Source organism: Loxodonta africana, chromosome 18, assembly GCF_030014295.1.
Source record: "Loxodonta africana isolate mLoxAfr1 chromosome 18, mLoxAfr1.hap2, whole genome shotgun sequence".
In the NCBI taxonomy this organism is placed as follows: Eukaryota; Metazoa; Chordata; class Mammalia; order Proboscidea; family Elephantidae; genus Loxodonta; species Loxodonta africana.
This window is the reverse complement of record NC_087359.1, coordinates 30483466-30496950: the sequence shown is the minus strand read 5'-3', so window position 1 is coordinate 30496950 and position 13485 is coordinate 30483466. Positions and strand designations below refer to the sequence as shown.

The window sequence follows — 13485 nt, the reverse complement described above, 5'->3', positions numbered from 1 at the left end:
AGTAAATTAAGTGATTTGAACTCAGTGGGCCTGGGCTGGTTTACTGTCCCTCTGGAACTGTGCCAGGTCAGAGGCAGGTGGAGACCCTCCTCTGGGACAACCAGTAACCCTGAGAGCCTCTGGCCATCTCTCTGGGCATAGTGTCTGTTTCTTCAAAATCTTGTGTAAATCTAATCATTTTTAAAGGACCTTTGGTAGATCACTGTTTAAAACCAAAAACCCATTGCTGCTGAGTTGATTTTGACTCATAGCAACCCTATAGGACAGAGTACAACTGCCCCACAGGGTTTCCAAGGAGCAGCTGGTGGATTCAAACTGCTGACTTTTTGGTTAGGAGCCAAGCTCTTAACTACTGCACCACCAGAGGTCCTCTCTGTTTAAAGGAACAATGTAAATAAGTCTAAAGGTGACTGACTCTTCCTTGTTACCTGATCTCTTTGGCTGGTTGGCTTAACCATAAGTAGGTAGGTTTTCCTGTGTCATTTCCCAGGCTGACCACCTTAGACTTGAAGAGAGGCTTGGTGTGGGTACCCAGAGCCCACCTCAGGTTAAATTCTCAACCGAACACCCAGCAGCCACTCCAGTTTTCAGCACTGGGCCTGTTAACCCTGAGGAGGAGAAACCTGGCCCAGAACGCCACGTGGTGCTGGAGACAGGCTGAGCCAGAAACAGCATACTTTAGTCCCTCAGCTGGGCCACCAGGGAAATGCCTGGGGGGAGAGGGCAGGCCTGCAGGCTCAGTGCAGGGAAGGAAGGCCAGTCCCCTCTGAGCCAGCCCTGAGAGACCTGAGCCCAGCGGAACTACAGCATGATCTAGTGAGAGTTTGGGACTGCTTAAGGCCCTCCAGGTCACAGATTAAACCAAAGTAGACCTGCCCCCAGCCCCACTCCAGTCCCAGACTCCCTTCTGGGTCAAACCCCGACCTTAGGAAGTTCTACCCTGATTAAGGGTCCTGCGGATCAAAATGTGGAGCTTCCCAAACTCTTCTCTCCTCTTATGGGTATTTCCAGTGTCCAGAGCTGGAGCACAATATCATACATGTGACTCTAGCTGAGAAATTAAGTTTCAGGATTCTGATTATGCCGATGAGTGCCTTTCTTCCTTCCTTCCGCAAATCTGGAATTCTGTGAAGCGTGCTTACTTAACGTGAGGACTAACAGTAATTCAGGTCTGTTTTGTAAACATTCTTGTGTCTATGGCCAAATCCCACAAATGCTTGTTGCTTTTTTTGTGGGTTGGAGTAAGAAAAAGGCACATGAAAAAACATTCCTATGTATGCTGCAGACCTTGAATTCTTGCTTAATGCCCCTTGATAAAGACCCATTTGATGAATTTCTTGTACAGATGAGTACAGAAAATAACACTGTCTTCCTTGAAAAACTGGTAAGTTTACTTCATCAGATAAGGAGGGTTATGTAACCCATCATTTTTCCCTTTTTGCCTTGGCTTCGAGGAAGCTCAGAGCTCAATGTAATGATCGGTCTTGTAATTGTCAGTTTAGATGACCTCTGCTTCCTTTAACATTATCCTTTAAATGTTCTTGTTTTATTGTGTTTTTTTAAAAAAAAAAATGTAAACTGCTTCAATTCCTTTCTGAAAGCAGGCAAATTGGCTTCTGGGTAATTTATGAATAAAAAATGATTCCAAAGAAAGAGTTCCTGTGGGACTTCTTAAAATCTGAGGGTGACAGGAGTTGATGCAAAGACATTACGCACAGGGTGACAGCGACTCCAGCAGCTGTAAGGAGCTGTGTGAGAATGCCCTGTCTCCCTCCTCCTCCCAGCTCAAGGCTGGGCTGAGGTGGTGTCCTAGTCTCTCCTTACTGGCAGGCAGGAAGGTCAGTGCTCCCCAAAAGGGAGTGTTTTTTTATTTGGTTTATGAGGCAACAGCCTTGAGGACAACTCAGGCCAAACTTTGTTGTCATACAGGTAGGCTGTGGAGGGCAGAAACACCCAGATCTAGATTCTTGTGTGAGTTCTGCCGTGGAGCTAAGAAAGTCACTGAGCCTCTCTGGGCTGCATGTGACCTCCTGATCGGTAAAACAGGAGGATGGTAGGGGAGAAAGGTGATTAGGGATTTCACCAGCCTTTTTTTTTTTTTATTTTTTATAAAGGAGAAATGGTTTTTATACTTAAAAACCAACCAGAGGAGAGCTTACAAAGGAAAAATTTGTGCATTAGGAAAAAAAATATACCTCCCAGCAAAAAGAGGGCAACAGATCAATTTCAATAATAGTCAGAGAAATGCAGAATAAGCCAACAATACAGCCCTGTTTATGTTGGTGAAAGAAATAAGCAAAATAGTGTTTAAAATACACAACAGTAGCACGATGCAAATGGCTTTCTCTACAGTGTTCACAGGGTAAATTAACCCAACCCTTCCAGAAAGCCATTTGGTGAACTGTTTCCAGAGTTTTTAGAATATTTATAACTTTGAGTCAGAGATTCTATTTCTGGGACTCTCTGCTCTGCAAATAATCCATAATATGGAGAAAGCGTCTTACAGGAAGGTGTTCATGGTGAGGCTGTTTATATTACGGAAAATGGAATCAATACGAGTATCTGGTAGCACAGGAACGGTATTCACAATATGGGATATCGTATAATGTTTCTGGTGACTATAGGAACATGGAGAATGCTTAGGTTATGATGTTACTTGATAAAGGGGGCAAGATTATATGTACACAAAAAACCCAAACCCATAGCCATTGTGTCAATTCCAATTCACAGTGACCCTACGGGATAGAATAGAACTGACCTAGAGGATTTCCAAGGAGTGGCTAGTGCACTCCAGCTGCAGACTGTCTGATTAGCAGCCGTAGCTCTTAACCACTGTATCACCAGGGGTGTTCTCTCTCTGTGTATATATAGTATATATATGTGTATATGTATGTATATATTTATATAATAGAGACCTCAGGGAAATACAACAAAATGCAGTAGTGGTTGTATAATAGTGGTTGTGTCAGGGTCATAAGAAAAGTGTTTTGCTTTTGCCTTTTTAACTTTCTCTATTTTTCCAAGTCATAATGTTACGTTACTTCTCTAATGAAGAAAAATGCATAGCTTTTTTTTTTTTTTTTTTTAAAGAAATACAAAAGAAAATGAAGAGGTCAGTTAGATACTGGTTCTCAGACTTTTAGATTCAGACCAGTAAAATTAAGAAAAAAATTGGGGGTGGGATCCAATATAAGATTGGTATATTTTTATTTTGCCAGATTAAGGACACTTAAAATAATATTATTGACTCCAGCATGATGTGGTAAAGGAAATGTTGCTTTCATACCAAAAAGCAGAATGGACAAAATTTAGCGTGATGAAAACCTTGCCGTCGTGTCCCCGTGTTGTCAGTTTGCTGAGGACCTGTGAACCCTGCGACATGGCTGCCTCTGCCACGTTAGGTAGAACTTGGGGCCCTTCTCCCTAGATGAGCCCATGTACCTGTCCAGCCAGATGTAGCCCCCACCCCCAGCCCATCCTAACAGATATTTGGCATTTGGAACAGTGGCCCCAACCCAGCATTCAAGGGCAGCAACTGAGATCTCGGGACTATTTCTAAAACCTCAGAAACAAACTGGCAATGCAGGTTCTTAATTGGGAATTCCAGTTGGCAGATATTTCTATCTGTGATTAATAAAAACTGAGGCATACTATTTCCCATCAAGGGTTGGATCATCACTGACCCAGCAAACAAAAATTTAGAATTTTGCAACTTTTTCTCTGAACCATGGTTGCCTGTTTATTTCATAGTTTTTAGGCAAATTGAGTAAAATTCATTCTTCACCAAAACATTAATATCCCCACACCTTTCTGGTGACTGGAGAAAGAAGTACCAAAAAACAAAAGAAACTATCTTTCTTCCGTGGTGCCACTGGGTGGGTTTGAACCGCTGACCTTACGTTAGTAGTCGAGCACAAACCGTTTGTACCGCCTCGGAACCCCTGAAGAAAGAGATTGCTGTTAGGTGCTGTTGAGTCAGTTTCGACTCATACTGACCCCATGTTACAGAGTAGAACTGCCCCATGGGGTTTTCTGGGCTGTAATCTTTACAGGAGCAGATTGCCAGGTCTTTCTCCCACAGAGCTGCGGGGTGGATTCAAACTGCCAACCTTTGGGCTGGCTGAGTGCTTAACTGTTGCGCCTCCGGGGCTCCTTGGCAAAAGAAGAGCCTACCAGAAATCCAGTCAAATGATTACCACCTGGGCCACGCTTGTCTCAGAAATGCTAAGAACAATTGGGAACATGGCCTCAGCTTCCTCTTGGCACCTGATGGGATGTGTGGAGACAAGAGGGAGAGTGGACAGGGGGCGGGGAAGGCGCTTGCCAGTCTCCCATGACAAAGCCCTTATGAAGGGGAGTCTGTGTCTTCTCCACAAAGCCACCTGGGTCCCACCCATGAGGTCTGTGAATCCCACACCTGGCTATGCACCAGAATCACCTGCAAGATGGTCAACAGTCTAGACACTTCCACCAGACTCAAGGTTCTGATTAATTCTAGGCCAGCAGTGCAGTCTGGCTTTTTTTTTTTAATATCCACAAGTGACTGTAATGCCTAACTGGTCTTGAGAACAGCCACATGAAATTCTTGGTGACCACTCGGGTGGGTCTGATGGGTGTGTGGATGAGGACGCAGGTGGGACTTGGTATTTATTTTTTTTATGTCATTGAGCACATTTTTCACTCCACTCCAACCTAGGGAACTTTCAGTCCCGGTTTACACTTTACAGGCATTGGAGGTGCTCTCTGGGGGCGTCCGTGAAGCAGCCCTTTTGTAAACTGAGTAACTGCCTCCTGAGGAATGTTTTGTAAACCCCAAAGCTGTAAGGTGGGGCCCACCTCACATCACCTGCCTTTCTGGAATGCCTTCCTGGGGCAGCCCTCTCTTCCCTTGTCATCCTGAAGGTCAGTCTCTTTGGCTTCTGTTGGGAGGTGTGACTTGGATTCCTGTGACTCCTCAGAAGGCAGTTTGTCCCAGACAACCCCTGCAGAGGGGCCTCTTCTCCCCACCTGAAGTCAGAGCGCTGAGTCTGTTATCACAGAGCAGTGGTCCAGGGGTGTGTCACTCAACTTTTTTTCTGGCTATCAAAGGTGCAGATAATTAATAAGAAGCTGGATCTTAGCAACGTCCAGTCCAAGTGTGGCTCAAAGGATAATATCAAACACGTCCCAGGAGGCGGCAGTGTGAGTACCTTCACACTTTCAATGCACCGTACTGTGGTTTTCTTTTTCCGAAAGTGGCATGAGTCTGTGTACTTGCGAGACATTGCATAGAATAAATCATTCTCAGGCTCGGGACCTATCCGTGTCCCCTACAAAAGTATAGCCCAGGCTCCCCAAATCCCATGCCGGCATCTACTGTTCTCAGAAAGCCCTTCACCATGTTCTAGGAGGGGAGCCCCATGGACTGCATGGGCAGAATAAGAAAAGATTGATCCCCTTTCTGGCCCCTCCCTAGGAGTCCTCCGAGCATAAGACCAATCACGGACCCCACTCACTCCTCAGCACCTGCCTCCAGGGGTCCCACAGCCCCTGTTTGAGGTTGGGCTGAAGGTGGGGGCACCCCCTAGACTGGTCTTCATCCTCCTTCTCCCCCCAGCACTCAAGGTGCTTCAACTGTGAACACTGGCCCCTCTGTTCTGACAGGTGGGCATAAAGGCCTTACTGCCCCACCTGAGGGCAAAACAAATCTGTTCAGCTGTTTTCTGCATTGCAAGGGATGAGCCGACTCCCAGGCCTCTCAGCTGTCCTTTAAGACAAGCTCCAGCCTCACTGGCAGCCAGTGGGCCTGCCTGAGGAGGTTTGTGGAGAAACTGCTTTTGGCCTTGAGCCTCAGTTCACAAAAGGCTATCTTTCAATGTGGCTTCCTCCAAATGTCCTGGGGTCCCACTGTGTCCCCAGTGGGTGTGTCCCTGTGAGATTCATGTGTAAAGTTGGTGTTTGGGACTCAAATCCTCACATCCCACCTGCCCACGTGGTCCACTTGGATTCCCTCTCGTCCTCTGGGTCCAGGTTCACCTCTGAGTTCAAACTTCACCCGTAGGCTGGGCCCTTCTTCCCTAATGCCCTCCTCAGTCCCCAGCCTTTCCAGGCCAGCTGTAAGCAAACATTTAAACACACCAGAAGCTGGAGGTTCAAGACCTGAGGTCCCCCCAGGGAGGGTGGTTTCTGAGGGTGGCATCTTGCCCTGGGGGAGCTCTTTCTCCAGAAAACACACAGTCGGCCCTGCACAGCATCCGGTCCAGCCCGGAGGGTTTATTCTTGCAATGTGCTGCTGCCTCAGGCCCTAAACGCCGGAGTTCTGACTCGGCACTGAGCCATCCCCATCCTGGGTAGCAAGCGTTCCAGGTGGCTGCATGGCGCTTTATTAACGCTTCCTCACCATGTCTGCTGGTGTCCCTGTTTCCCCCACACCTGTTCTCCCACCCCCGCTCCACCAAGCCCTTGGTGATGCTCTCCGGGTGTGGGTCCTGTTCCAGCTGGGACTCCTGGTTCTCAGCTCCACTGCAGATGAGGGGCTTAGGCCAGAAGACCAAGGCCTTGTACTTGGGGTTGACTCAGTCTGGACTGCCAGCGGGAGGTTGTGCTGGAGAGCTGGGCTATGGGCTCCAGCTCCAGTGGGCAAATGGTTCTGAGCTGACAGCTCCTTGAGCAGAAGCTGGGAGAGTACGGGGACAGCCCGGGTCCTCCCACTAGTGACGGCTGAGGGAGCTGCATGCAGTGCAGGATGCCAGGGAATTCCCTCGGGGGCACTGGGCATCTGTCCTGCAGGACACCTCATGCTGGCCCAAGCGCTGTCCTTGGCCTGTGGCCACTGCCTGTTTGCAGCAGGAGTCCTCACAGAAACTCTTCTCCTGGTGCAAGGCTCTGGCCGGAGGCAGGTACGCACTGTTAGCCTCGGCCCTTTAGTGGGCTTCTGGCCTGGGCTCAGGCCTCTGGCTTCCTCCCCTCCTTCTCCCAGCCTGGAAGCAGCCACCATCTCTGAATCCTCTTGTCTTTCTCAGTTACCTCGTCCAGGATGAAGTGAAAAGAGAATAAGCTTTGGCCACACCAATATTTACATCCAGCTTGCTCCTGCCAGGAGGAGTTCCCAGAGCCCCTCGCACCACCTCCGGGACCACAAGCTCTGAGGATGGGGTGGGGGAGGTGGGGGTTTCTCCTTAGAAAGCAGAATTTCATTCACACTCTCCAACCAGGAAGCTCCAGTGAGCCTCAGCTTCCCAGGCTTTTACTGGTCAGCATCTGGTCAGCATCGACCCCAGATGTCCCTCTTGAGGAGCGGGCTTACTCATTGGCCTCAGGTGTGGACCTACTAACAAAACTAGGACCAAAAGGCCAAATCACCCTCTGCAAAGGACTTCCACACCCTCACTCACGTGCAGGCTGCCGCATGCATGTCTTCCCACACTCCGCTCCACCCACTGACACGCACAGGCCATGTCCGTCTGTCTGCCTCACTGAACTATCCGCCAACGAGCAGTAAACACCAAAATGACTTTAATTTGGGATTGTTCCAGGTGATTGAGATCTCAGTAGAAAGCTCCTTTGTTTCTCTGGTGTCCTTGTTAAACCCATTCTCGGCCACGTGCCATCTCTCTCCTGGGAGTGGCTGGCTCGGGGGTGACTGGCTTCTTGCACCAGGTGACCCCACATGGTCTCTGCTGGAGCCCCAGGGGCTCTGGAAGTTTCAACCAGTGACCAGCCACCTGGGGACCCTCACAGCCATGGCTTTGTGGAGACTCGCCTCTGGGAGACCCAGCCTCACTGTGGGGTGTGGTATTTGGGCTGAGGTCAGTGGGCAGCTTAGGTTCTGGCCTGCCCCTCAGGAGGGTGGATGGCATGGCGGGGCCGCACTCCAGCTCCCAGACCTGGTTCTGAGCCTTGGAGCCTGTCAGACCTCCTGTGTGTGTCCAAGTCTGCGTGAGCTTGCTGAAACACTAACCTGCCCAGCTCTGCTGCGCCGCTTGCCTGTCCTGGCAGTGTCGCTTTCTCCTCTCTGTAAAGAACCCAAATGTCCAGGCCACTTGGTGTGCCCAGGTACCTGCTGAGTTCTCCGAGCTGCTGAACTGGCCTGGTCATGCTCGCTGATCCGAACTGCCCTCGTCGTGGGGGCTAGGGTTTGGCTTTTGCCAGAGCTTTTCTCCTGGGTTAAAGCCTGCCTGTCAATCCTAACACCACTCTTTCCTCTCGGAAGCCAAGCAGATAGCCATCTTGCCTTTCTAATAGAGACTTTTTCAAATAGATGTTGTACATACAGGTTGTTTCTTTGTCTCCAGTGAATGTGACCTGTCACTTTCACGTCAGGAAAGGGAGTGATTTTTTTTACATTTGACTAGTGTTTGCTAAACATGGCGTGGACCCTGCATGATGACAAGATGTCCCTCCTTTTTGCTGAGGGTCTTTTGTCCCTTGGGGATTGAAGACACTCCAGTCCTACAGTTATTTTGTGGAGACCCTGCTCCCTTGGGGCAGAGTTAGCAGAATCCCTACAGCATACTTTCCACCATGACTAGGTTGTAATTCCTTGTGGGAAATGGGAACCACCGTCTGAGCACAGCCCAGGCTTATACGGCTGCTTTTCATTGAGTTACACCCATAATAAAATAATTCTACTTTATTCTTTTTGTCTGTCTTTCTCTGTGTCTTTCTTATTCTCTCCCATCTCTAGGTGCAAATAGTCTACAAACCAGTCGACCTGAGCAAGGTGACCTCCAAGTGTGGCTCCTTAGGCAACATCCATCATAAACCAGGTAGCCTTTGCGGAAGGGGAGGGCAGACAGAAGGGTGCTGGGGGTGAGACAGGATTGTGTGGCGGAGCTTTCTTCAATGGATCCTCTTGAAGTGGCTGGGAAAGATATGTCTGATGGTCATCAAGGCCAGTGTTGAGGGTGGAATTCGCTCCTGAGCAGGGCCATGATGGCCAAGACAAGGTGAGGGAGGAATGGAGATGCTGGTCTTCACCCTGACCCATGGCTCCCCAAGCAGACTGTACACTTGGTCCTCCACTGGCATGGGAGTTATTTCACCAGCTGCACCAGCTGCAGCATGGTACCCCTGGGCCCTAGCCATGCCCCCACTGTGACTTTGTTTAAACAGAAAATGATGCTATTTGAGTGCCCCCCACAACCCTGTGCTTATCCCTCCCATCCCACGTTGTTGTTGTTAGGTTCCAACTCACAGCAACCCTCTGTACAACTGAACAAAACACAGCCCAGTCGTGAACCATCCTCATAACCGTTGTTGTGTTTGAGCCCATTGTTGCAGCCCCTGTGTCAGCCCATCTCGCTGAGAGCCTTCCTTTTTTTCGCTGACCCTGTACCTTACCAAGCATGATGTCCTTCTCCAGGGACCGGTCCCTCCTGATAACATATCCAAATTACGTGAGATGTAGTCTACGAAGGAGCACTCAGGCTGTGCTTCTTCCAAGACAGACTTTTTCGTTCTTCTGGCAGTCCATGGTATATTCGATATTCCTTGCCAACACCATAATTCAAAGGCATCAACTCTTCTTCAGTCTTCCTTATTGATTGTCCAGCTTTCACATGCATATGAGGCAATTGAAAATACCATGGCTTGGGTCAGGCGCACCTTAGTCCTTAGAGTGACATCTTAGCTTTTTAACACTAAAGAGGTCTTTTACTGTATAGAAATTAGCACTGCCTATAGATCTTTCTGGAAACCCTGGTGGTGTAGTGGCTACGTGCTGCGTCTGCTAACCAAAAGTCGACAGTTTGAATCCACCAGGTGCTCCTTGGAAACTCCATGGGGCAGTTCTACTCTGTCCTGTAGGGCTGCTATGAGTCGGAATCGATTTGATGGCAGTGGGTTTGTTTTTTTTTTTAATAGATCTTTCTGCAATGATGGACATGTTCTATATCTACACTGTCCGATATGGTAGCCACTAACCCTGGGTGGCCCAGATGGTTAAGTACTTGACTACTGACTGAAAGGTTGGTGGCTCAAACCCACCTAGAGGTGCCTCAGAAGACAGGCCTGGTAATCTGCTTTTGAAAGGTTGCAGCCTTGAAAATCCTATGAAGCAGTTTTACTCTGCATACATGGGGTTGCCATGAGTTAGGATCCACTTGATGGCAACTAACAACAACCACCGCCACACGTGGCTATTCAACACTTGAAATGTGGCTAGTGCAATGAGGAACTGAACTAGTTCGATTTAATGAAAATTTGAATAGCCACATGTAGCTACTGGCTACCATATTGGAAGCACAGGTATAGATGCTTACTCCCTTCTGGGAGTCTCTAGCAGGACTTCTGCCTTAGGCCCTGTTCAGGGAAGAGGTCTTGAGCCACTTCTGTTGGAAGAGAAGGTATCAGAAGCATAGTCCAGAATGTGTCTAATTATTTTCTGTCACCCTTGGACATTTTGTGAGAGTTTATAGTCTCTCCCAGTGGAAACTACCTCGCACCTGGAGCCCATTCTACCATGTTCTTTCTTCAGAGAGCAGCTTTCTTCAGTGGCTTTAATCCTTTTCAAGAAAGTAATATAAATTGTGACTTTCTCATGCTGTGTCCCCCGTGATTGGGCGTGGCATCGAGTGCCCAAGGAGGGTGAAGGGATCATCACCTTCCCTTCTGTAGCGTGCATTTTGTCATTCGGTTTTATTCCGAGGTCTTGTGGGGCTGTGGCTGACAGAGTGTTGACCTAGAAAGACTTCACTCATTGGAGTGTAACCAATTCAGAATTAGGATAATTTATCCTAGACTGACTGTAATTCACCTTTGCATTATCTAAGAAGGATGAGTTGGCCAAGTAAATATTTGATGCACACTTGATTAGAGAGGTGAAGCAAAATGTTTCTGAACCCTTTGGAAGGACTTACTTCTTGTATACAAGCCACATTCTAACTAAAGGAGAGTCATCTACTCCTAAAGGTTGCTCTCTACTTGGAAACATTTGCTTAACCCTGTTCACGTCAAAGTGCCAGCCTAAGAGCTCTGCCTCGGTCTGAGCCTTCCACTGACCTGTTTTTCACTGAGCCCCCAGCAGCCCATGGGCACTTTGCTGTGTAGCTCTTATTTAGTGCACAGAAAAGTCCACTGAGCCACAGAAAAAGATGGCAAAATGGTATTGTGTGTGTTGTTTTCTAGGAGGTGGCCAGGTGGAAGTAAAATCTGAGAAGCTGGACTTCAAGGACAGAGTCCAGTCCAAGATCGGTTCCCTGGATAATATCACCCATGTTCCTGGTGGAGGGAATAAAAAGGTAACGGGGGCAGGGCAGGAAGGGGGCTCCATTTGGGCCGGGGTTGTCTTGGCTTCCTAGTGCTGCTGTAAACAGAAATACTACACGTGAGTGGCTTTTAAGAACATAGATGTATTTTTTCTCACAGTTCAGGAGGCTAGAAATCCGAATTCAGGGCACCGACTATAGGAGAAGGCTCTGTCAACTCTGGGGGACCATCCTTGTCTCACCTTCTGCAGACTGGCATTCCCTGGCTCCTTGGCAATCTTTACATGGCATCTGTCTTCCCACATTTGTATTTTCTTCTGTCTGATCTGCTCTTTTTATAACTCAGAAGTGATTAGGCTTTCGCAGGACTGGATTACCCAACAAACGGGGTACGCACGGGCCCAACTGTGCCTTCCTAACAACGTGCAGTGCATGGTTTCACCTGTCCCCCACCATGTCAAAGATGAAGTGAAACCACACTTAAACTCGAATGTACCTCACTCAGTGCAAACTGGTGCATGTTTACTCGTTCATCCGGCCCTGGTTTAAGATGCACCCTACACTGATAGGGCCTCATTAACAAAACAAAACAGAAAAAACTTATTCCCAAATGGGAATACATCCACAGGTATCAAACCAAACCTGTTGCCGTCGAGTCGATTCCGACTCACAGCAACCCTCTAGGACAGAGGAGAACTGTTCCATAGGGTTTTCAAGGCTGTAATCTTTATGGAAGCTGACTGCCGCACCTTTCTCCTGCACAGCGGCTGGTGGGTTTGAACCACCGACTTTTTGGTTAGCAGCCAAGTGCTTAACCACTGCATCACCAGGGATCCTTTCCACAGGTATAAAGGTTAGGATTTCAACTCGTATTTTGGGGGGGACACATTTCAACCTATAACAAGTTGTAATCAAGTCAGATAGACAAAGGCTTGTCCAGTTTTCCAAATGCGGAAGAAGGAGGACCCTGTATTGACTGACTTGATGTGATCAGCCGCATCCAGGGCAGTGGGTCTCAGCCTTAGCTGGCCACTGCAGGCACGTGGGGAGCGTTAACCTTTGCTGCCTGGGCCCCACCCCTGAAGGGTCACCTGGATTTTTAGAAGTCCCAGATGATTCTTCAGTGCAGCAGAAGTGAGAGCCACTATCCTAGGCCCTGTGGCTTGCAAGCACCCACATGAAGAAGCAGCCATCCCCAAAGCCAGCCCGTGCATGAGAGCAAGTTGTGGGACATCACAAAATTTCTGCATGGGTCACTAGAGCAAAACAGCAATGCTGACGTAGGCTATTTCTGCGAAGCTTCGGATGGTCTGTCCTGAAGTGTCCACGAGGAGGCTGCAGGACTGGTCAGGTCTCGGCGTTCCGGCAGTTTCTAGAGTCTCCAGGGTTTGCTCTTGGTATGGGTGTGCTAAGCAAAAGGTTAGTGGTTTGAAGCCACCCAGCGGCTCCACAGGAGGAAGACCTGGTGATCTGCTTCCATCAAGATCACAGCCAAGAAAACCCTCTGGGAGTTCTACTCTGTCACACATGGGGTTTAGCAGGAGTTGGAATCAGCTTCAGGCACCTAAAACAACAGCCAGCCGTCGTCTGCAGACTCGTAAGCCTGGGAGGGAGGCCTGGGGGTGCAGCCCTGAGCAGCACCCTCTGGGCCTGTGGCAGGATGTGGTCTTGTGGCTGTGCTTTGCTCTCAGGCACAAATGCAGCAAAGCACCCACGCCGCCCTGCAGTGTTGGACGTGGCTCGCCTTCCAGCCTTCAGTGCCTCACAGCAGCTAGCTGGGGAGCGGCAGGGGGAGGGATGGCCCAGAACAGATGTACCGTCTAAGACCAACCCGTGTGAGAAAGTACGCTGCCCAGGGTGGCCTGGGTGGAAGTCCTCCTGCCCCCAGCCTGTCCCGCCCTCCCCTCCTCATCCTCCCCTGTAGCCCAGGCGCCATTCTGAACAGAGGGATGCACCCCTTCTTGCACTCGTGGTGAAAGCCGGCAGGGTGGTTTTGTGGAGCGGCACTTGCTGGCTTGGTCTTAAAGTGGAGGTTGCAGACTGAGAACTCGGGGCCTACCTGACCCACAGGCTGGGGCCCCAAGGCTGGGGGAAGGGTACTGCCCCTTGGACAACCCTGGTTCTCCGGCTCCCTGCAGCGCCCCCTCTGGCCCCCCTGACCCCAAGGGGGACCTGAAGTGGCCATCTACATCGTGCCTTGGCATACATGGCTTCCCACGCCCAGAAACATTTTCTGGTAACAAAAGATGGGCCAGGAGGCTGCAGGCCTCAAGGGAAGTGGGCTTGGGCCCAGTTCCTG

General features: G+C 49.3%; 1 protein-coding gene across 1 annotated transcript in view; it reads left to right on the top strand.

Moving 5' to 3' along the window:
* Window positions 1-13485, top strand: part of MAPT (microtubule associated protein tau) — a 130201-nt gene that overhangs the window by 109684 nt on the left and 7032 nt on the right. Inside the window, exons 11-13 of the mRNA XM_064270986.1 lie at window positions 5089-5181; window positions 8666-8747; window positions 11107-11219. Of these exons, the coding sequence (XP_064127056.1) occupies window positions 5089-5181; window positions 8666-8747; window positions 11107-11219 (288 nt within the window). The remainder of the gene's footprint in view (window positions 1-5088; window positions 5182-8665; window positions 8748-11106; window positions 11220-13485) is intronic.